Source organism: Myxine glutinosa, chromosome 6 (genome assembly GCF_964187855.1).
Source record: "Myxine glutinosa chromosome 6, kmMyxGlut1.1, whole genome shotgun sequence".
Taxonomy (NCBI): Eukaryota; Metazoa; Chordata; class Myxini; order Myxiniformes; family Myxinidae; genus Myxine; species Myxine glutinosa.
The window spans coordinates 130847431-130871700 of NC_136266.1; the positions used below are offsets into that span (position 1 = coordinate 130847431).

The following is a 24270-nucleotide window of genomic DNA, read 5'->3' on the forward strand; positions in this document are numbered from 1 at the left end:
TATATATATATATACATATACAGTATATATATTGTTACGGACGCGGTTAAGATGTTATTTTGACCGAGCGGTTGGTATGACCGCGACCGTTACAGGATCCCCGATTGGCCCGACTCCCCCAACGTTGACCAGATCGCACCACAGATATTCAATTTGGAAACCTCTAAAGCGACCGAAAGAGAAGGAAGACAGAAGAAGACAGAGTACGGAGGAATAACAGGATTTATTATACACACAAGCAAAAAGAAGGAGCGATCAAAGTTATTTACAAGCAATGGATGGAAGAAGCAGTCACACAGTGAATCGTTACGGGCATGCCCTAGTACTAGTCAATTTACTTAACCCCAGGACAACGATTAGGACAGACGACGTTCACACTTACACGGGGGATATTGCAGGCAGGTATGGCTTGAGGATGGATGGTTGTTTTGGGAGGCAATGGAGGGTCCAGCGTGGATTGCTGCCTGGCGCGTCCTTTTCGTGGCCTGTGGCCCCTTAGCTGCCCCCTTAGCTGCAGCGCAGCTGGTCGCACGATGGCTCGCACACACCTGCTCGTTCAGGCGTCTTCCTTCTCCCCAGCAACGAGCGACAGCAAGCAAGAGGACGGGGTCAGAGCAAGAGGACGGGGTCAGAGCAAGAGGACGGGGTCAGAGCAAGAGAGGCAAGAGCAAGAGCACGGGGTCAGAGCAAGAGGGTGGAGTGCGTCCCGCGGCGGCTTATATTGGTTTCCTCACCGAACCTTCGCGCACTTTCTCGGGGGTTCCCACTCCGCCTTCTCTTAGCCAAACCCCTTGTTCTGGGTTGGATGAGCGGGGCCGACTTACTCCTCCCCCTATGACGAGGGGGGCGACCCGTCTTCTCTAGCCACTCCCCTTGTTCGTAATGGCCGCAAATGGCGAAAACCGGTCAGCAGCTGCAGGTAAGGCGCCGTCACGTTGCACAGCAGTTCAGTACTGCAATAAACGGTTGCTGTGAAAGCTCAAGTGGGGGAATCCCTGGCACTTGAGCTGCCATGGATCATCGGAGGGGCCTACGCTTTATTTCGTTTGATGCAATGCAGAGTCAATCTAGTGGGAAACACATATTTAGCCTACATAGAATAAGGAAATAAACTATTTAAAAAGATATATCGTGGCCTGTGTGTAAGTTTCATGGAATTAACTAGGAGGACGGCTGCGACCATTATTTACATTACGAGGGTGTTACACACAACAAAACCATACTTTTCACATTCGTTACACTTTCTCCAAAATTGTTACACTTCTCAAAACCGTTACACTTCTCAAATTCGTTACAATATATATATACACATATATACACATATACATATATATATATATACACATATACACATATATACATATATATATAGGGTTAGGGTACAAAGTCATATATACAAAGTCAGCCTTCTTTCACCTGAAAAACATTGCCCGTCTCCGCTCATCCCTCTCCTCCACGGCTGCAGAAACCCTCATCCACGCCTTCATCACCTCCCGTCTGGACTACTGCAATAGCCTCCTCTATGGTTCACCCTCAAAAATCACCAATAAACTCCAATACATTCAGAACTCCGCTGCCCGTCTACTCACCCATTCCCGGACCCGTGACCACATCACCCCCGTCCTTTACAAGCTTCACTGGCTCCCCATCCCCCAGAGAATCCAGTACAAAATCCTCCTCTTGACATACAAAGCCCTCCATAACCTGGCCCCATCCTACCTGGCTGACCTCCTCTCCAGATACACTCCCACCCGCAACCTCCGCTCTGCTGGTACCAACCTCCTGACCCCCTCCATCCGGACCAAATTCAGATCCTGGGGGGACAGGGCCTTCTCCATCGCTGCTCCCACCCTCTGGAACTCACTACCTCACACCATCAGAGACTCGTCCTCACTCACCACATTCAAAACATCACTAAAGACCCACCTGTTCAACACTGCATTCAACATTCAACCCACAGCATTTAACCCCTGACTATCTCTTCTCCTTCTCCCTCCTTTTGCTTTAAATATTTCCCTATTGATTCTTGTCTTTTTGCAATTGTTGTTTTCATGTATTGTCATGCATTATGTTTGCCACTCTGTCAAAGCGCCTTTGGGCTTCTGGAAAAGCGCTATACAAAATAAATGAATTATTATTATTATTATTATATATATACATATACATATATATATACATATATATGTATATATATATACATATACATATATATGTATATATATATACATATACATATATATGGTATATATATATACATATACATAATATATATGTATATATATATACATATACATGTGTATATATATATAGTATATATATATATATATATATATATATATATATATATATATATATATATATACATACATATATATATATATATATATATACGTATATATACTATATATATATCTATATATATATATATATATATTGTTGCAGATCTCGAGCCCGTCGACGTACTAAGGGGGGGGGGGGGGGGGTTAAACCCTTCTCCCCCTCGAGCTTCGAGTCCACAAGGGCGCTACCCACTTTACACTCGTGAGGGCGGCTTGCGAGGCAATTCCAGCCGCCAACCCCGCAGCGAGCACGCGTAAGGGTTTCCGGTCAAATACCCGAGTACCTTCGATACACGTGCCGCCATGAGGACGGGGGCTGAACCTCGCACGAGTCACGCTGGGTTGATACGCCCCGAGCGGTTTGCGTGTCACGTGACTCGTGCCGTTAATTATTATGAACCCGATTGAGTGGTTTTATCTCGTACAATGCGAGGCCAATGGTGGAAAAGACGTATACGGCCAAGTTGGAAGCAAAGAACACAGGTTTATTACAATTTGTGCAATGATCAGAGCAAAGAGACAGGATAGAAGCTTAATCGTTCTTAACTTAATTCTCCCAGACAAGGGCCCTCTCACTCACGCGGGGAAAGGAAGGAAGAAGAGGACGCGCTGAAAGCCGCGGCCGCTTGGTACAGCTCGCCCCCGGACGGCTCGTTGGGCGTGTCCCTCGAGGATGTTCGCGGCCCCGGACGTCGCCCTCCAGTCGTGCACGCACGGGAATCCGCCCAGCGTGTCCCGAAGTTAACGAGGCGAAGCGCTCGTGCAGGGAGCCCAGGCAGGGAGATCGTTAGAGTATGGGGCCACGGGAGAGATCGTCCTGCGAGAGCATTTATTCCAGGGCAGCAGAGAGCAGGGGCAGACCGCTTCGACTACAGAGCTGAGAGCTTGGCCACCGAGAGAGCTTGGCTAGAGAGCGCGCTGAGAGCTTGGCCATGGAGAGAGAGTTCGTGCTTCGACCTAGACTTCGACCTCGAGAGCGCGTTCGGGGGACCGGGGCCGGGTTTTATAGCCCCCCCCCCCCCCAAGAGTCCCACCAGAATGTTCCAAGCACCTCCCCTGGCCGCCGTTGCTGGCCACTCCCCTTTAGCTCCCATTGGCTGCCGTTGTTGGCCACTCCCCTTTAGCTCCCATTGGCTGCTGTTGTTGGCCACTCCCCTTTAGCTCCTCCCTCGGGCCTCCTCAACTTGTTCCAGGCCCAGCACATGGCATTCCAGGCCCAATGAGGCCTACCCTTACTTACCTGTCTCAACGCATACTAACACTGGTAAGGAGACTATACTTAACATTGAATAAGAAATAACTGAACTAAAGCGAGGCTACATGTTGTGGTGCAACTAACTAAAAGGGGGGTTTGCCTTTATTCTCAAAACCGCAACAATATATATATATATATACTATATATATATAGTGTTGCGGTTTTGAGTCTGTCAAGTGAGCTTAATAAAGGTTAAAGTTTGCCCCCCATAGTTAGTCACACAAGCAACATGTAGCCTCGCGATAGTATAGTTATGTCTTAGTATTTGTAAGCTTAGTCCTTTTCCTTTGTTAGTTCTGCATTGAGTAGAGCCAGGAGAATAGGCCCTACTTGCCACCGATTTTCCAGCTACCATAGCCTCAATCCAGTTTGCTAAACGTTGGTTGATCATTGGGCGAGTTAACACGAGGCAGGCTAGGAGGACCGGGGCGGAGTCGAGGGTGGAGCGGCGGAAGCGCTGACGGTAAGCACGAGCCGCCAATCAGAGCTCGCGGGTGGTGGCGGCGGCGTTGCGTCAGAGGGCGTGGTGAGAAGGTTTGAGAGAGTTCCAGAACGTTCGGGGGGCATAGCTATAAAACCGGCTGCGCGAAAGCCCTCAACAGGACTCGCAGAGGAACACACGGTTTACAGCAGAGGACTTGCGGCAAAAGGATAGGTGAAAGAACTTGATGAGCGGTGAAAGCTGTTGAGCAGAGAACTTGCACGAGAACGCGTGCGCTAACCAGCTCGGAGGATCGAAGAAGATGAGTTGGCCGCGTGTGCGAACACTACATATACGCGGGCGCAGCCAGACGCGCTTATAAATCGAATACCGGAGTGAAAATGGCTGAGTAACCGCCAGCCGCACTAAAGTCCGCACTCTGCCGTTCCGCCCCATCATCTGCTTGTTCGGGAGACGCGCCACAAGTCCCTGCCTTCGCCTGCCACCATCTTTGCGGGACGTGCCGGGGCCGTGGAGAGCCGGACGGGGACCATCTCTGGAAGCGTTGGTGAACACCTGCCCATCTGCAATTCCCTGTGCGAGTGTGAGACGGGCCCGTTGTCCAAGGGATAGGTTAAGACTGCTTAAGGATTGCTCTGTGTCTCTTCGTCTTTGAACTTGTATATACGTGTGGGAAATAATTAAACCATTTGTTCTTCCTTTCTTCCTGATTCGATCGTTCCTGTGGTTTCCTCATTTGACTAAGCGTGGCACGAATAGGATCGCTCTAATCGGGTTCCAATATCTAAGTAACTGCGCGGACCACGTGTACGCAATCCGCTCGGCGTACTCAAAACCACACGTGGTTTGTGCGAGGCTTGTTTCCTCGCTCCCAGGGCAGCGCAGGGAATTAGGTATGAGCGAGGAGTGGTCCCGAAACCCTACTCCGCATGTGTCCGAGAGGGACGTCTCAAGTCTCGGTTCCGCCAGGCCCAGCAAAGACAAGGGGACTAATCCCCCCTTGGTAATGGGAAGAAGGCCGGCGTAGAGAACCGCAACAATATATATGTATATATTAGCGTGACTCGGCACGCCTCACCACACGTCGTTTCAAAGGAGTAGGCATCTTTGACCATTTCGGTGTATTTTGGGTCTTCATGGTGTTTTGGATCTTCAGGGCCATTTGGGTCTTCAGGGTCTTTTGGATCATCTGGGCCTTTAAGGGTATTTTGGGTCTTTGAGGTGTTTTGGGTCTTCAGGGTCTTTGGTGTCTTCAGAGGCTTTTAGGTCTTAAGGGTCTTCGGTGTCTTTTGGGTCTTCGGTGTCTTCATGGTCTTTGGGTCTTTTTGGGTCTTTGGGGTGTTTTGGGTCTTTGGGGTCTTTGGTGTCTTCAGAGGCTTTTAGGTCTTAAGGGTCTTCGGTGTCTTTTGGGTCTTCGGTGTCTTCATGGCCTTTGGGTCTTTTTGGGTCTTCGGGGTGTTTTGGGTCTTCGGGGTGTTTTGGGTCTACGGGGTGTTTTGGGTCTTCGGGGTGTTTTGGGTCTTCGGGGTGTTTTGGGTCTTCGGGGTGTTTTGGGTTTTTGGGTATTCAGGGTCTTTTTGAGCCTCAGGGCCTTAAAGGGTATTTTGGGTCTTTGGGGTGTTTTGGGTCTTTGGGGTGTTTTGGGTCTTTGGGGTGTTTTGGGTCTTTGGGGTGTTTTGGGTCTTTGGGGTGTTTTGGGTCTTTGGGGTGTTTTGGGTCTTTGCGGTGTTTTGGGTCTTCGGCGGTCTGAAGGGTCTTGGGGGAGTTGAAGGGTCGTTAAAGGTATGAGGGGTCTCAGCAGTCTTATCGCAATTAAGAGGGTTAATTAAGAGGGTGGATAATTTTATTTGAAGAAGAAGAATACGTTTTCGTCGCATATAAACATACATAGCGACATAACCAAATACGTTTGCTCTATTATAATAAGATATACACATATACCTATTTCTATTTTTTATTTTACAAATAAATCGCTGCAATTCAGATTATCTGCACAATCCTACAACCAATTTCATAGAGAGGCAACGGAGATTCGATTTATATTTTAAAATAATATGGACAATGGTTCTAAGACTGACAATAATGCATTTATAGGCGGAAGGAGTATCTCCACCATATTTGCATACACCTACGGAGAATCTCCACCATATTTGCATACATAATAGTGTGGCGGACACGAAAGCCCACTGGCGTGGTGACATCATTCCGCGCACCAAGTGGGCGGCGGCCACGCCCTAGGGGTAGGCGTGGCCTGAGGATATACACGGGGCGCACAGCCCGGAGCGCGCTAGTGTTACAGTGAGCTCCTGAAATAAAGACGCTTATAAGTTACCGCTTGTCCGCTTCCTCCTTGCTCGCAAGCAGCGCGCATAACGCCGCGCTTTACTGGTGACCCTCGACGTTGGATCTGCCGGAGCGATCCTTCCACACACGACGCCATTGCCATGGCCAACTTCATCAAACTTCCCGAATTTTGGGAGGCCCAGGCCGAGTTGTTAGCTTCGGCGCCTCACCGGCGACGACACGCGCCACCGCCACGTCGTCGCCTCCCTCGGGCCCGGCACGACCGCTCGAGTTGTGTCCGTCCTTCGCCACCCACCGGACGGCCACAAGTACGAGGCACTCAAGCGGCTACTCATAGCCACGTTCGGCCTCACGGACGACGCACGGGCCGACCGCCTCCTGGATCTCCCCGAGCTCGGCGACACGCGCCCGTCGGTCCGAATGGACCATATGCTGTCACTGTTGGGCGACGAAGCCCCCGGTTCTCTATTCCGGGCGCTTTTCCGTCGCCAACTTCCAGCGCAGGTTCGCCTCGCGTTGGCCGGGACCGTGCTAACGGAACCCCGAGCATTGGCAGCCGAGGCGGACAGGTACTTTGTGGCCGTCACGGACCTCAAGGCTGATGCTGCTGATGATGCTGATCCACAGCATCAGCTTACACAGCATACGCAGCATGCTGATACGCACCTCGTGACCGCCGCCACGCCCCGCCCACCGCCGCGGCGAAAACCGCCACCGCGGGGAAACCCGCCAACTCCACCGGCCTGGCAGAGCCAGCCGCGCTCCTCCAGCTCCACCACCTGGTGCTGGTTCCACGCCAAGTTCGGCCACGAGGCTCGGCAGTGTCATCCGCCATGCTCCTTCAACAGGTCGGGAAACGCCCGGGCCGGCGCTCAATAGTGGCGATGAGCGCCGGCCGTTCGAGCAGCCTGCTGTTCATAACGGACACCTTATCCGGGCGCCGTTACCTGTGCGACACGGGAGCGCAGGTGAGTGTCGTTCCCACCGGTACGTCAGACAAGCACGCCGCGGGCGGGGGCCCCGCGCTGCTTGCCGCGAACGGGACGCCCATCCGTACGTACGGAAAACGCTGCCTCTCTCTGCGGTTCGGCGGGGCAGGTTTTCCGATGGACGTTCGTCACCGCCGACGTGCCCATGGCACTGCTTGGCGCGGACTTCCTGTGCGCTAATGGGCTCCTGGTCGACGTAAAGCGCAGACGTCTTGTCCAGGCCGAGACGTTCAGCTCGCTCGATTGTGCGCTGCCCAGCTCGTCGAGCAGCTCAACGAGCGGCTTGCCGAACGGTTCGGTTCCTGCCACGTTGATCTGTACGCTTCCGGCAGCGGACGCATTCACCCGCCTCCTCGCCGGCTTCCCGGCCCTCACGCGGCCCACCTTCTCGGCGGGGGCCATCAAGCACGGGGTGGCCCATCACATCCCCACCGTCGGGCCACCGGTCTACGCCCGGGCACGCCGCCTCGAGCCGACGAAGCTGGCGGTGGCAAAAGCGGCGTTCGCTACCCTGGAGCGACTCGGCATCGTTCGGCGCTCGGAGAGTGCTTGGGCATCGCCGCTGCACATCGTGCCGAAGCCCGGCGGGGGATGGCAACCGTGCGGGGACTATCGCCGTCTCAATGACGCCACCACTCCCGACCACTACCCCGTCCCCCACATTCAGGACTTTTCCGCCCGTTTGGCGGGCATGTCCTTCTTCTCAAAGGTGGACCTCATACGCGGCTACCATCAGGTCCCCGTCAGGCCGGAGGACGTCCCGAAGACGGCGGTCATCACACCATTCGGACTCTTCGAGTTCCTGCGGATACCCTTCGGTCTGAAGAATGCGGCTCAGGCGTTCCAGCGACTGATGGACAGCGTCCTGCGCGACTTGGATTTTGTCTACGTCTACCTGGACGATATCCTCGTCGCCAGCGCGTCCCGCGAAGAGCACCTACGCCACCTCCGCACGCTCTTCGAACGCTTGGGCCAGCATGGCCTGATTGTGAACCCCGCAAAGTGCCGGTTCGGCATCGCCGTAATCGATTTTCTGGGGCACCGTGTCACCAGGCACGGAGCCGTCCCCCTGCCGGCCAAGGTGGAGGCGGTGAAGGGGTTTCCGCGCCCCCGCACGATCAGAGGGCTGCAGGAGTTCCTGGGCATGGTGAACTTTTACCATCGGTTCCTGCCCCGTATCGCCCAGCTCCTGTGCCCCCTGCACGAAGCTCTCCGAGGTAAGCCCGGCAAAGGCGACGTTACCTGGACCGAGCAGATGGACACGGCGTTCACGGGCGCGAAGCTCGCCTTGGCTAACGCCACCATGCTCGCGCACCCGGCGCCCGATGCACCGATCGCCCTCACCACCGACGCCTCGGACTACGCGGTGGGCGCGGTGCATGAGCAATGGGTGCGTGGAGCTTGGCAACCGCTGGCGTTCTTTAGCCGGCAGCTTCGCCCGCCCGAATGCCGTTACAGTACCTTCGACCGCGAGTTGCTCGGGCTTCACTTGGCGGTCAGGCACTTCCGCCATCTGCTCGAGGGCCGTGCGTTCACGGCCTTCGTCGACCACAAGCCGCTGATCTTCGCGATGGGCAAGGTCACCGAGCCGTGGTCGGCCCGGCAGCAGCGTCACCTCTCGGCCGTGTCCGAGTACACGACGGACATCCGGCACGTCGTGGGGAAGGACAACCCGGTGGCGGATTGCCTTTCCCGGGCCGTCGCCCACGCAGTCCACCTCGGCATCGACTATGCCCGGATGGCAGCGGACCAGGCCGCTGACCCCGACATCCAGGCCTTGCGGACCGCTGTCACGGGCCTCCGCGTCACCGAGGTGCCGTTCGACGGCGCGGGCACGGCCCTCTTGTGCGACGTCTCCCTCGGGCGGCCTCGCCCCATCGTGCCCGCGGGCTGGCAGCGCCAGGTGTTTGACGCCATCCACGGCCTGTCCCACCCGGGCGTGAGGGCCTCCCAAAGGTTGATCGCCGACAAGTTCGTCTGGCATGGCCTCCAGAAGGCCGTCCGCGGCTGGGCCAGGACGTGCCTCGCGTGCCAGCGCACCAAGGTGCACCGGCACACCCAGGCCCCGTTGGCCCCGTTCACGGTGCCGGAACGCCGGTTTGACCACGTCCACGTGGACCTGGTGGGACCTCTGCCCCCCTCGCGGGGTTTCACCCACGTCCTCACCATGGTGGACCGCACCACCCGGTGGCCGGAGGCCGTGCCCTTGGCGTCGACGACGGCGGCGGACGTCGCGCAGGCTTTCATCGCCACCTAGGTCGCCCGGTTCGGCGCCCCCTCAGACATCTCGTCCGACCGCGGCCCCCAGTTCACCTCGGAGCTCTGGGGGGCGGTCACGCAGGGGCTCGGGGTCCGGCTGCACCGAACCACGGCCTACCACCCCCAGGCTAACGGCCTGTGTGAGCGATTTCACTGCTCATTGAAGGCCGCGCGCCGGGCCACCCTCCGCGACGGCGGCTGGGTCGACAGGCTCCCCTGGGTCCTGCTGGGCCTCCGGACGGCGCCCAAGGAGGACCTGCGTGCATCCGCGGCGGAGTTGGTCTTCGGGCAACCGCTGCGGGTGCCGGGCGAGTTCCTCCCCGACTCCACGGCACCATGGTCACCACGGCACCAGCGCTCCGCTCTGCAAGAGACCGCCCAGAGGTTCGCCCCGGTGCCAACGGCATGCCACGGGCACCCACCGACGCACGTCGCCCCGGAGCTTCGCACGGCGGAGTACGTCTTCGTCCGCCACGATGCCCACCGGACACCACTGCGGCCCCCGTACGACGGGCCTTTCCGCGTGCTGGAGACCGGGGCGAAGCACTTCACCCTGGACATCGGCGGTACTCCTGACCGCGTTTCTGTAGACCGCCTCAAGCCGGCCCACCTCGACGTGGACCATCCACCGCCAGTGGCCCGACCCCCGCGTTGGGGCCGCCCCCCTGCGGGCAGACCCCTGGCACCGCCCAGCCCTGCCGCCACGCTGCCCCCCGGTCCTGCACCCATCCCAGGGGCAGCCAGGGGCATCCCACCTGGCATCCCTGCACCCCGGACGCCGCCGATCGCCAGGGGGCGCTTCGGCCGGGTCATCCGTCTGCCCCGCAAACTGGCCCTCCAGGTGCGCGGGAATTCTGGGGGGGTGCGTGTGTCGGACACGAAAGCCCACTGGCGTGGTGACATCATTCCGCGCACCAAGTGGGCGGCGGCCACGCCCGAGGGGTAGGCGTGGCCTGAGGATATACACGGGGCGCGCAGCCCGGAGCGCGCTAGTGTTACAGTGAGCTCCTGAAATAAAGACGCTTCTAAGTTACCGCTTGTCCGCTTCCTCCTTGCTCGCAAGCAGCGCGCGTAACGCCGCGCTTTAATAGATTGCATGCCATCTAAAATAAAAATAATTTCAAAAAGCAAAGTGAAGCTCAACATTTTCCTCTAAAATACAGTCATGTGTAGCAATAGCATGCTTAATGCGCATCTCATTATCAAATAATGCCATACATTTTGTTTGTCATCAAGCCCACACAGGGGCATTGTCCCAAAGCCACGGCAGGAGATCACAGTAACCTACGATAGTGTTAGCTTATCACAACCTGGCACACATCGATTGTCAAGCGCATTCTCAACATGAGAAATAGTCATGAAACTAACCCTAACCGTAATAACTTAAACTCCCCAATGTTTCTATCTGACCACAAGCATCCTGTTTCACCTTTCAACCCGCACCTTTGAGGTTGTTTTTTCATCTACAAATGGAGAACATATGCTACCAATTACCTCTGCCACAAAAGATGGAAGGAAGTTAGGTATTCACCCCTGTTTGGATGTCTGTTTGTGAGCAGGATATCTCAAAAGTTTATAGATGGATTCGGACGAGGCATGGTGAACAGGTTCGGTCTGTGACAGACGAATGGATTCGATTTTGGTAAAGATCCAGATGCGAAAGTTTTTAAAGTGATTCGTCACAATTGAGAGATGGGGTCAAAAACGATATCTGGCACAATGTTTCAAAAAGTTGTGGGCGGATTATGACAAAACTTTGTGGATGAGTTTGGAAGGTGACAAGAACAAACCGATTAGACTTGGGATAATGTCTGGATCCAGATCCGGCCTACCAGTGAGATACAAAACATAAACTGTTCAGCCTGACGGAGGTATGCGCTCTACCGAGTGACGTTCTAGTTGTCAGATGCAATGATAGACACCAAATTTATGGAGACCAGCCATGTTCTCAACCTTGTGAACAATGACAAAAAAAAGAGAACTTTGTCCTTCATAAAATTGAACTCTTTGTTCCCGAATCTATTAGAAGACTCTCTTCAACTTAATTCTCCATCAGTTTTAAACCTTTAATGCATTATCAGGATTTCCCTTCACCACCAACTGGGGTTATTGGTTATAAGGTAATTCTTATTTTGCTGAACCTAAGGCTGTCTGCTCAGCTCTTACTCTCTGACGCGCAGCATTATTACCCTCACCAGAGGAGAGGGTATTGCATTTGAGTCCGTTTGTTTGTCTGTCTGTCTGTCTGGTTGTCCACACAGAATAAATTTGATTTTCTCTGCAACTGTTGGTCCGATTGACAGGACAATTTCACCATAGGTGCAACTCCACCTGTAGAATATTTAATGATAATTATGACGTCATAAGTCACGTGGTTTGGCCGCCATCTTGGAAAAACCGAAAAATTTGCACCTCTACATCTCCGAAAGCGCTGAATAGAAAAATTGAGACATGGCTCATTGTAAAGAACTCTCCATGTGGAATAACATCTGTGAATGATGATGTCATAGGTGCCTCCATTATGATGTCATCCGATCAAGATGAAATTTCTGGAGCATAATGTAGGAATAAATGAGTGGGGACAAAATAATAATGCTGATGTCATCGATCACGTGGTTCGGCCGCCATATTTGTTTTAACACAAAAGCCTTAAAAACCTCTGAAAATACATGCTGGCAAGGGTTTGCAATCTCCGATTGCTCTTTTTCTTGTTTATTACCTGCGCCATGTCACAAGCCTACAAAAAGCCTCTGTTGTTGTTGTTGTTGTTGTTGTGTTGGGAGGTCGATTTTTGAAATGTGCACCTTTTAGTCAGATAGCTGCCAGACCACACCCACAACTGTCGCTTGACTCCACCTATCATAGAACCCAGATGAAATGATATAGTGACCATCAAGGTTTAATGGTGGGCCTAACATATTAAGCCTGTAGGCCTCTGCTTCCCGACCTACCGCCAACGGCCAATACACTGCCAAGGTTTGTTGCATCAGATTTCCATTGGCTTTGCTTGGGTTGAGTGTTATTTGACGGTGAGGGACCCCGAAAAATCTAATCATACGTCGAATAATAAAGTTTAATCAAGCCTGTCAGCACGCATAGTAATCAGGCGTTACGTTATGCAAAATAAGAAAATAAAGCGTTATGTCATTTTTGAACAGCCCCATATTGGGGTTAAACAATTCGTGACTGTCTGATGAATCAGCTCATTCTGATATAACCGTGTGGAGGGTGACATGGATAGGAGGTGTGGGAGTTAATTTTTTGAATAGCGCATTAAATGTGTTTCCCAATCGCACTATTCCTCTTTTAAGAGTGTCGTAAATGCGTGTTTTCCAATCGGCCCATTACCGGATTTTGTCACAGTTGTGACCACAGTGCGTCACTCGTTTTTATATACAATTGATAACCCCTCACCCCCACCTGATGGACATTTCATTGGTCTATAATCACCTTCTCCTTCATGTAAACTTTAACTTGCATAAATTAATTGAAGCCTCAAGCTCTCCAATAAAAGGAGACAAATTTTTTTTTTTTGAAAAATTCCCCCCCAAAAAAGGAAAAAAAAGAAGAAGCTAAGCACTCGCTCAAAAAACGTCGAAGAATGTATGTACTTTATCACTAGTTACAGATGAAGAGTAAATACATGAGAGAAGCAAATATTTAACCGCTAACCAATTACCAAACTAGAACAGCAGAGGTATGCAGAGCACATACCTCTGCCAGGCTGAACCGTTTACGTTTTGTATCCCACTGATAGGCCGTATCTGCACCAAAATCGAATTGGTTTGTTTCTGTCATCCAACCTTTGAAATGTTATGATATGTATCCTTTTGGCCCCATCTCTGAATGGTGAAGAATCGCTTAAAAAAATAAAACTCGGATTTGGATCTTCACCAAAATCAAATAAATTTTTCCTCATCACACACCCAACCTGTCCACCAAATGTCATCCAAATGCATTCCCAACTTTTTGAGATATCCTGCTCACAGAAGCAGTCAGACAAGACAGACACGGGTGAAAACGTAACGTCCACCCACCATAAAAATAAAAAAGAAGCAATCAACAGATAAGACGATTATGGTACCACAATACTTTATGACATTTTTTACACAAACCAGCAAAATAAAAATGTTGGCGCATGAGTTACAACAACGAAAAGCAACAGCAACTTTTCATTCCATCGTATCTAGAGACAGCAGCACAGTCTCCCCCCTAGAAAAATGATGCTACCTGCAGCCATGTGCTGCATACAAAAGAAGATTATCAAGAAAAGGTATTATTTAAATGAGGTGTACACAACAGTGATGGAAGATGGCAATGAAGGCTCGCCTTGCTGCTGCCGCTGGGTTGCTGCCTCGTCGAGCCTGCAGCAATAGATCTGTTCAGTCACGTCCTCAAGGAGCTGCAAAGTCCACACAACAATCATGGCCTTCAAATAATTCAAGATTAATAACCGATCTTGATAACCAACACAAAGTAAACTGCTGTCTGCAAGTAACAAATTCCAAATGGATAACACAGAAATAGCATAACTTAAAAAAAGGAACTTCAATCATTAACTGCACTTAGCAATGCAACCAACACACAGGCTTTGATGGGCTTTTTCCCCCCACCAATGGAACCAACTTGCACATTCTCTTCAATCTCATTCTTTCTTCCAGGTCTTCAAGACAGACAACTGTTTACTACCACCTCAGATCATGCCCAATCCAAAACCATGTTATTTTCTACCCTCGTTAACCTCACCGCTCAACCCCACCTCAATCCCTCCTCCTTTCAAATTTACAGTTTTCACTCCTGAGAGTTTCCTTCTGTATCCATCTTGTCCACCCTGTATCCTTCCTCTCCTCTCCTCCATTTCTCCCACACCCATTAATTGTCAGTCTCTCTCTCTCAGTCTCTCTCTCTCTCACTCAGTCTGTCTCTCTCTCTCAGTCTCTCTCTCTGTCTCTCTCTCTGTCTCTCTCTCTGTCTCTCTCTCTGTCTCTCTCTCTGTCTCTCTCTCTGTCTCTCTCTCTGTCTCTCTCTCTGTCTCTCTCTCTCTCTCTCAGTCTCTCTCTCAGTGTGTGTGTGTGTGTGTGTGTGTGTGTGTGTTTTGGCCTTCGGCTCTGCTGTTGGCGTTTCCCCTATCTCTGCTGTTCATTTTGGCCTGTTACATCCTTATCCTTTCAGTGTACAGGTACTAGCTCTTCCATGAGCCTCAACTATGTATACAAAATAACAACAACGTTAAGTTCGGGTAAAAATGTCCATCAAATTAGTGCTTTTTTCGGTTTTCAAAAGAAAGGTTTAAATCATTTTAAGCAATAAACTTCACCTTTAAAGTAAAAGCGGTTAAACTATAGTGTTTAATGTATCACCGTGACAGCTCAAGGTTCATACAGTTGTTTGAAATTTTGTGGCTTGCGGGTTAATGCAGAGGATACTTTTCAAAAATAAAAATGAACATTAAAAATGAACATAAAAAACCCCATCAATCCATCATGGCTGCCTCCAAAGGTCAAAAACCCACATTTATCATCAGCAAACAATCACCCTTCAAAAGACAAGTGGTATCGACTTACTGTTGGTTTCACAAGCAATTTTCCCGTAACACCGAACATCTTGGCCAAGCCGAGAGGAGTGCATACTGCAAAATGAGAAGGTACATCACGCACAATTGGTAATGCTCCTTGGTAGAAGGGCTGTTATACAAAGAGCAAATGGTAGATAGGATGCATGTTCATTGGTTGTGAAAGAGTGAATGAATGATCGTTTTAAGGCCATTTTCCCTGCTAGAGCGGGGGTTAGCCTTGCGGGCCCCATGACAATCATGGTTCCCTGTTTGAGGCAATGTTTTTATGGCCGGATGCCCTTCCTGACGCCAACCCTGGTTGTGAAAGAGTAAAGAGGCTAAATTTGTTTTGAGTCTTTTACAGGAGGTAGGTCCACGATTGGCTAGCAGAAGAACTTGGATGTATGCGCACTCGCCTTTTAGCATTTGTTAAAATCTCGACCCAGCTATAAACTGTCACCCTGGGGTTTCGCATGCAGGGTGACAGATCGAAGTGTGCGCCATCCGTCCGAAATTTGCCAGCAATGATCGTTGGTGGAAGTTAAAGATAACATGGTGTCCTTCGCGAAGAGGAGGTGAGTTATCGTCAGCACCCTGAATAAATTACAAATGATTTCCACCTTAAAATGAGCATCAGGTGTGGCTAGCCAGTTAGTGAAAGACTTTGGCCAAAAAACCTGGCAGACACCACTGGAAGTTGGAAATAATTAGGGCTGTTAAAGTAGTAGTAGTAGTACTACACGGACGATTGGCTGCAGATTGACGAAGCCATTCATTCAAGATTAGAAGAAAGAAAGCAACACAATTCAAGCATATAGAGTGAGGTCAGAAAGTTGCTGACATTATTTTATGGTAACTTTTGACAAATATCAGTAGTGTATTAAATGGTGGTACTGTGGAGCACACAATGATGCAAACATCTAATACAAATGTTGCATCTCTGCTCTGTGACATATTGTTCCACATTCAACAAAGTGCTATTCATTGCTTTTGAAGGGGTTATCATGACCTTCGTGAATATTTGAAACTTCGTGAAAACAAACAAAAAACAGCCCTGGTGGTGTTATGGTTACAGCGTCCGCTCTGAATCTGGGAGGTCGGTGGTTCAATCGCTGGCAGATTTATACCAATTTAAAACGGTACGTGATGCTTCCTTGCTCGACGCTAAGCATTTTAAAAGGATAGAGAATGGACAAACAGATGTAGGTTGGTAACAGCAGCGCAGACTTTGATGGGCCGAATGGCCTCCTCCAGCGTCGAAGTTCCTTGAAAAGGGAATTCCTATTATAGTAAGTGAGTGAGCATCAAAAACATTTAAATTGAGAAAAAGTGTGGATTGTAATGACATGCAAAGAAAAAAAAAAAAAAGGTAAACTCAAATTGTTGTGAACCCTCATAATGATCATCATGTTGTGAACCCACTGCTGAACGAAGACCTCTGAAAACTCATGTTCAGGGTATTGGCATATTCACCAAGCTTGCCAAGGAAGCGTTGGAAAGAGAGTCAGGGTAAGGATTTGTAATTTGTTCATTGTTCAATGCTGGCGATAACTCACCCACTTTAATGACCACCAACAAAAGGTGCTCACAGATGAGTCATCCGGCTTAATGTCATTCTGATCGATGGCGCACACACACACACACACACACACACACACACACACACACACACACACACACACACACACACACACACACACACACACACACACACACACACACACACACACTGATGGTGCACACAAAAACAAACACTGGGATGTCAGTTTATAGGTGGGTCAGGATTCAAACCCAGGCTAGACAGCTCAAAAGGTAGTGTGCATACCTCTACACTACACAGCCATGACATCTGAACCACTAGCTCATGATGGAGATTAATACGTCATACATGTGCATTTCTCCATCTACTAATGTCCTTTATAATTCATGTAAAAGTACACCTACAAGTGCCTTTGTCTTGAATGTGATTTCTGCAAATGGTCCTCAAACAATGTAAAAACAACAACAACTAGAACGGCACTCGGTAGAGCACATACCTCCACCAGGCTGAACCGTTTACATTCTATATCCCGCTGATTAGCCAGATCTGGAACCGGATCTGAAAAATGATGATTTTGGAAGGTTGACCTTGAGTTGACCTTTGACCTTTTGACCTAAAAATAGTTGGTTTCCCTATTTAGTGACAAAGTGCAAATGCTGTTCAATTTTCAAGTCAATCGGATGAAAATTGACGGTTTTTCAGATGAAAAGTGATGATTTTGGAAGTTTGACCTTGAGTTGACCTTTGACCTCAAAAATAGTATGTTTCCCAATTTAGTGACTCGATATGCAAATGCTGTTCAATTTTCAACTCAATCGGTTGAGAATTGACGGCTTTTTAGATGAAAATTGATGATTTTTAAAATTTGATCTCGAGTTGACCTTTGATCTTTTGACCTCAAAAATAGTATGTTTCTCAATTTAGTGACTCGATATGCAAATGCTGTTCAATTTTCAAGTCAATCGGTTTTAAAATGGCGATTTTAGAAATTTGACCTCCAGATGACCTTTGACCTCAAAATCAATAGGCTTCTCAATCGGGACGACCTATACAACTTCGTAAAGTTTTGTGACGATCGGTTTAGAATTGTGACCTGTAGGCCGGTGACAAACACAAACAAACAGACAGACAGAACCACAAACGCAACCGACCAATATACCTGAAAAATCTTCGATTTTGCAAGTAATAAGAAGACGTCATGCGAAGCATGATACTTGCGAAATACCCCCACCCCCCCCCCCCCCCAAGAAAAAAAAATTCCATTGATACAGCAAATTGTCCATTTCATCAAGATTAAAATTGACAATCTTGTTCAAAGCTCGGGTCAATAGGCAGAAAATTGACGATTTTTCAGATGAAAATTATGATTTTGGAAGGTTGACCTTGAGTTGACCTTTAGCCTTTTGACCTCAAAAATAGTTGGTTTCCCTATTTAGTGACTCAATGTGCAAATGCTGTTCAATTTTCAAGTCAATCGGATGAAAAATGACGGGTTTTTTCAGATAAAAAGTGATGATTTTGGAAGTTTGACCTTGAGTTGACCTTTGACCATTTGACCTCAAAAATAGTTCATTTCCCAATTTAGTGACTTGTTATACAAATGCTATTCAATTTTCAAGTCAATCGGATTTAAAATGGCGATTTTAGAAATTTGACCTCCAGATGACCTTTGACCTCAAAATCAATAGGCTTCTCAATTGGGACGACTTATACAACTTGGTGAACTTTCGTGACGATCGGTTTAGAATTGTGACCTGTAGGCTGGTGACAAACAGATAGACAGAACCACAAACGGAACCGACAAATACACTTTTAAAATCTTCGATTTTGCAAGTAACAAACAGACAGACAGAAGACAGATAGACAGACAGAACCACAAACGCAACCGACTAATATACCTGAAAAATCTTCGACTTTGCAAGTAATAATTAAAGAATGACAATCTGGTTGTCTGACAAACTTTGGAATGTCTTTTTACTTTGGAAACTTTGGAACAGGCAATCAACTGCTCATCATTCATACACAGTTAATAATAATAATAATAATTCATTTATTTTGTATAGTGCTTTTCAAGAAGCCCAAAGGCACTTTGACAGAGTGGAAAACATAATGCATAACAATACATGAAAACAACAATTGCAAAAAGACAAGAATCAATAGGGAAATATTTAAAGCAAAAGGAGGGAGAAGGAGAAGAGATAGTCAGGGGTTAAATGCTGTGGGTTGAATGTTGAATGCAGTGTTGAACAGGTGGGTCTTTAGTGATGTTTTGAATGTGGTGAGTGAGGAGGAGTCTCTGATGGTGTGAGGTAGTGAGTTCCAGAGGGTGGGAGCAGCGATGGAGAAGGCCCTGTCCCCCCAGGATCTGAATTTGGTCCGGATGGAGGGGGTCAGGAGGTTGGTACCAGCAGAGCGGAGGTTGCGGGTGGGAGTGTGTCTGGAGAGGAGGTCAGCCAGGTAGGATGGGGCCAGGTTATGGAGGGCTTTGTATTTCAAGAGGAGGATTTTGTACTGGATTCTCTGGGGGATGGGGAGCCAGTGAAGCTTGTAAAGGACGGGGGTGATGTGGTCACGGGTCCGGGAATGGGTGAGTAGACGGGCAGCGGAGTTCTGAATGTATTGGAGTTTATTGGTGATTTTAGAGGGTGAACCATGGAGGAGGCTATTACAGTAGTCCAGACGGGAGGTGATGAAGGCGTGGATGAGGGTTTCTGCAGCCGTGGAGGAGAGGGATGAGCGGAGACGGGCAATGTTTTTCAGGTGAAAGAAGGCTGACTTTGTGATCTGTTTAGTGTATTTGTCGAAGGAGAGGGTTTGGTCAAAGATGACGCCAAGATTCCGGATGTGAGGGGAGGTGGATACTGGGATACCGTCGATGTTGAGGGCAAAGTTATGGGTGGATTTTGTGAGCGTTTTTGGGCCAATGATGATTATTTCAGATTTATCACAGTTAAGCTTGAGGAAGTTGATTTGAAGCCAGGATTTTATTTCAGTGATGCAGTTTGTCAGGATAGAGTGGGTGTCGGTGGAGACGGACTTGGTGGAGATGAAAAGCTGGATGTCATCGGCGAAGCAGTGGAATTGGAGACCATGACGGCGGATTAAGTGACCGAGGGGGGACAGGTAAAGGATGAAGAGGAGGGGGCCAAGAACTGAACCTTGGGGGACACCTTGGGGGAGGGGAGCAGTGGGGGATTTGCAGTTATTGATGGAGATGAACTGGCGTCTGTCAGAGAGGTATGATTTAATCCAAGAGAGGGCAGTGCCGGTAACGTTAAAGGTGGATTCAAGTGGGGTGAGGAGGATGGTGTGATCGATGGTGTCAAAGGCAGCGCTGAGGTCGAGGAGGACGAGAATGTTGAGGTTGCCAGCGTCAGAGGAGAGGAGAAGGTCGTTGGTGATTTTGAGGAGAGCAGTTTCAGTACTGTGGTTGGAGCGGAATCCGGATTGGAATGTTTCATACAGGTTATTGGCAGAGAGGTGATGTTTGAGTTGAGTGGCTACAGCGCGTTCCAAAACTTTTGACAGAAAGGGTAGGTTGGAGATGGGTCTGAAGTTGTTTAGGGTGTCAGGGTTTAGACCAGGTTTTTTTAGAATGGGGGTAACAGCAGCAATTTTGAGGGAAGGTGGGACGATGCCTGTAGACAGGGAGGAGTTTATTGTTGCAATGATAAGTGGAGAGAGAGCAGGGAGGGAGGCCTTGACAAAGCTGGAGGGGATGGGGTCAAGAGTGCAGGTGGCAGTTTTCATTCCTATGAGGAGTACAGAGAGGTCAGTAGGGGAGATTGGGGAGAACCGAGACAGGGGATGGCAGGACAAGGGGGGGCAGGTGGTTGGAGGGGGAGCGGGTGCGGCGGTGGTCAAGCTGTTGTAGATGTTGTCAATTTTGCGTTGGAAGAAAGAGAGGAAGGAGATGCAGTTGTCTACTGTGAATGACTGGGTGGTGGTGTCCAGGGGGCTGAGGAGTTTGTTTATTGTAGAGAAGAGTGCTTTTGGGTTTCTAGAGCCAAAGTGGATAATTTGAGAGTAGTAGGCGGAGCGGGTGCGGGAGAGGGTATCTTTGTAATGTTGTAGGTGGTCCTTGTAGGCTTGGGAGTGAACTGTAAGACCTGTTTTATTGCGGAGTCTTTCAAGTTGGCGAGCACGAGTTTTCATCAGGCGGAGTTCAGGGGTAAACCAGGGAGCAGAATGGGTGAAAGAAACTGTTTTGGTTTTTACAGGCGCAAGCCGGTCAAGGCAGGAGGAGAGAGTGTGGTTGTAGTAGTCAGTGAGGTCGGAAGGGGTGTGGAGGTCAACGAAGGGAGAAGTGGACATTTTTTCAGAGAGGGTGGATGAGAATGAGGTAGGTGAAAGAGCGTAAGCAATCATGTCACCTTAGCTCATGCAGTTGGCTGTGCTTATGACTCAAAGCACTTCAGTTTCAGTTATGCCTTAGTCACATATGATGCTGCCGCCGCACGGTTCTGCGGTCTGCGGTTTGTAGATGGGATTTTTACAAATCGTACGGCTTTGCGGGCTGCGGCAGCAGTGTTCACAAATGTTACGGGGCAATCGTAAAAGTCATGAAATCAAAATGCGTGAGGAGACCGCATGGCGAACTGCGAGGCGCCCTCACGGCGACCGCAAGGCCATCTTGACGAGTTCCTGCATCAGGGTGTCGTAGTGTCCCAGGGTGGAACGCCGCAACAACCAGGGCTTCACCCACACCATTCGTCTACTTCTCTCCTGACGGGCCCGCTCTTCTTCTAACAGTACTATAGCTACTATAATTTCTTCCTGCCGGCGGCCGATCTGCCTCAGTCGTAATCTCAGGTGTGCCAGGCGCAGTCTCTGTGGTGGAATCAACGCCATCTTGACGATCTGGCTAGTGTCACACCAGGCAATATATACCTCTTCAGAAAGATGATCGTACGGCGGCCGCCAACTCACGGTTGCCGTTAGGCCATCGTACGGCAGCACTAAAGTCACTGCACGGCCGCCGTACGATATTTAGAACATCATACGGCCATTTCACGGAGGCCGCAAGACCACCGTGAGGTGACAGTAAGGAGGCCTCACGGTTATTGCGGCTGCCGTACAATTTTCTAGGCACACCAGACAGGGTAAAAACCGTGAGGTGACCTCAAGGTCACCTCACGGCAACCGTACAGTGACCTTGCGATACTACATGCGGTGGGGTTGCGGCCTACGGCCTAGCGATTTCCGAAAAAAAGCTTAATGTCAAATTGAAAAAATCGTAAGCCCCTGCGACGAGCAAAAAACCTTGAGATCGCCTCACGGCTACTGTATCTACCGTGCGGCCACCGCACGGTTATGGCAATTTTGGGGACTTAAGTCCGCCGCCAACACGCCGCAGGCCATTTGTGACCGAGGCATTAGGGAACTTGCGATTGAATACTTTTCAGTGCACATAAGGGAAAAACAATATGGCGGCCATATCATTTCATCAGCAATATGGTGGGAGGAGTCAAGCGACAGATGTGGGTGTGGTGTCTGATCAAAATGTGGACATTTCAAAAAAATTGACCCCCCCAACAAGAACCCCAACGACAGCAACGTGGAGCTATTATAGACCTGCAACATGTCAAAGGAAAAAACAAGAGAAAAATGACCACAGTGTGGTCACCAGTTGTGACGTGTAGAATCATGAGGAATGTTGTCTTTGTTGCTAAATTTATTCTGGTTTCTTCAAAAAAATCGCGATTTTAGTCCGCGATGTTCTTACCTCATACCAACGCACGTCCGAGTGTATGCGCATGCGCGATTCAAAAAGACACCCCAACAACAACAACAACGCGGTCCTCTCATAGAGCTGCTCGTCGCAGCTAAAAAGTGCATTAGATGTTTCACAATGGCACGTGTAAACATGTATGGGATACAGAATAATGCTTTGGTATAAATTACAATGCCCGTGTAATAACTTGGACTCTCCTGTGGTCAACAATCCATGTTACCCATTAGATCTCACAAAAGGACAATATTTAGCCGAATGCTTTATACAGACTTGGCATTTAATATGGAATATTTTTTTTTTCTTGACTTGGGTTTACTTTCTGAACTCAGTATACCAATCTTGTGAGTTTCTTTTACCCTTCAGTGATGTCTTTGTTGAAAGAACCATGTCACTGATTGTCTTTCGCAGCAAGAAGTCAATAACAGGATCATATCATAGGTGGCGTGACAAAATGTAAGGACAGGTACATTTGACGACTGGCTTCACAATCGGGTAAATAAGGGTTGTTGCGTTCTGTATTAGTGGAAAACAACTGCTGCACGTCTACAAAAGTTATTGCCGCTTCCTCTGGAGATGGTCTGTCAACTTGACTATGCTGTTTGTCATGGAGTGGTGGCTTTACGAAATTCTGGCATGAAACAGCGTGCTATTGCTCGGCAGTATGGCATCACTCAAGGTCAGGTGTCAAAGATCCTGAAACGAAATGCTCAGAGGGGTGTCCCTACTCCAATACCGAGGCCAGGACGTCCACGCAGAACCACAAGGAGGGATGATCGCCAGCTGCACCGGTTAGTCCGCAATGGCCGTACCAAGTCAGCTAATCGGCTTAGGGCTGAGTGGCAGCAACTGACAAATGTGCCTGTATCCAGAAGGCTAGTCAACCAACGACTGGTTCAAGCAGGCTATTGTGCCAGGCGTCCCCTGAGAAAGCCACGCCTGACCAGACAACACAGCCAGCGCCGATTGCAGTGGGCCAGAGAGCACCGTCAATGGCAGCCAGGACACTGGAATCACGTGACCTTCAGTGACGAGTCTAGATTTCTGGTCTATCGTCAAGATGGCCGCGTCCGAGTGCACAGACAAGTGCATGAAGCCCACAACGAAGATTGTATAGTGCCAAGAGTCCAAGCTGGAGGTGGTGGGGTGACCGTTTGGGCTGCTTTTCATGCAGGGGGCAAAACTGACCTGGTTGTTCTGAATGGAAACCTGAACCAGTTCAAGTACAGGGTCATTCTGGAAGAAACATTGCTTCCATTTGCTCGTGCAGCCTTTCGAGGAAACTTTGTCTTCCAAGATGACAATGCACGGCCTCATCGTGCTCGCATGATCCAACACTTTCTTGCTGACCGTGGTGTAGAGCATATGGAGTGGCCTGCCATGTCCCCGGATATGAATCCGATAGAGAACTTGTGGGCAGAATTAACGCGTCAAATCGACAACACTGGACCAGCAGCTGACCTCTGTGTGTGAATTGCAGCAGGCTATTGTCACTGCATGGCAAGCGATTCCTGTCCAAACCTTGGCAAATCTCGTGAACAGCATGCCTCGACGTGTACGTGCTCTCCTGAATGCTCGTGGGGGTTACACGAAGTACTGAACTGTAATTTTACTGTCTGTAATCCCAGTCATAATTTATCTTTTGTTTTTGTTGAATTTTTTTTTGGCTAATGTGCAAAATAAAGAGATACTTCTGGAAAACGTACAGAAGTTTAACACAGTACTGTACGTGAATTGAGTTCGATATCAGTTTACATCACTTTCAAGGATCAATTTATTTGCTTCAAAATGTCAAATGTGGTTTTTGTTACTTTTAAAGGTCACATTAACAAAATCTAGAATAATTTAAACATAATT

At 49.3% G+C, this 24270-nt stretch overlaps 1 protein-coding gene across 5 annotated transcripts in view; it reads right to left on the reverse strand.

Moving 5' to 3' along the window:
- Positions 1-24270, reverse strand: part of LOC137430303 (protein LMBR1L) — a 119211-nt gene that overhangs the window by 66385 nt on the left and 28556 nt on the right. For 3 of the 5 annotated variants that reach the window (XM_078780542.1, XM_078780541.1, XM_078780544.1), the window contains 3 exons: positions 15153-15217; positions 13918-13990; positions 383-568 (listed from right to left, as the gene is read on the reverse strand). In XM_078780542.1, coding sequence (XP_078636668.1) covers positions 383-568; positions 13918-13990; positions 15153-15217 — 324 coding nt within the window. The remainder of the gene's footprint in view (positions 1-382; positions 569-13917; positions 13991-15152; positions 15218-24270) is intronic. The other 2 variants (XM_068121080.2, XM_078780543.1) reach the window with 1 other exon arrangement.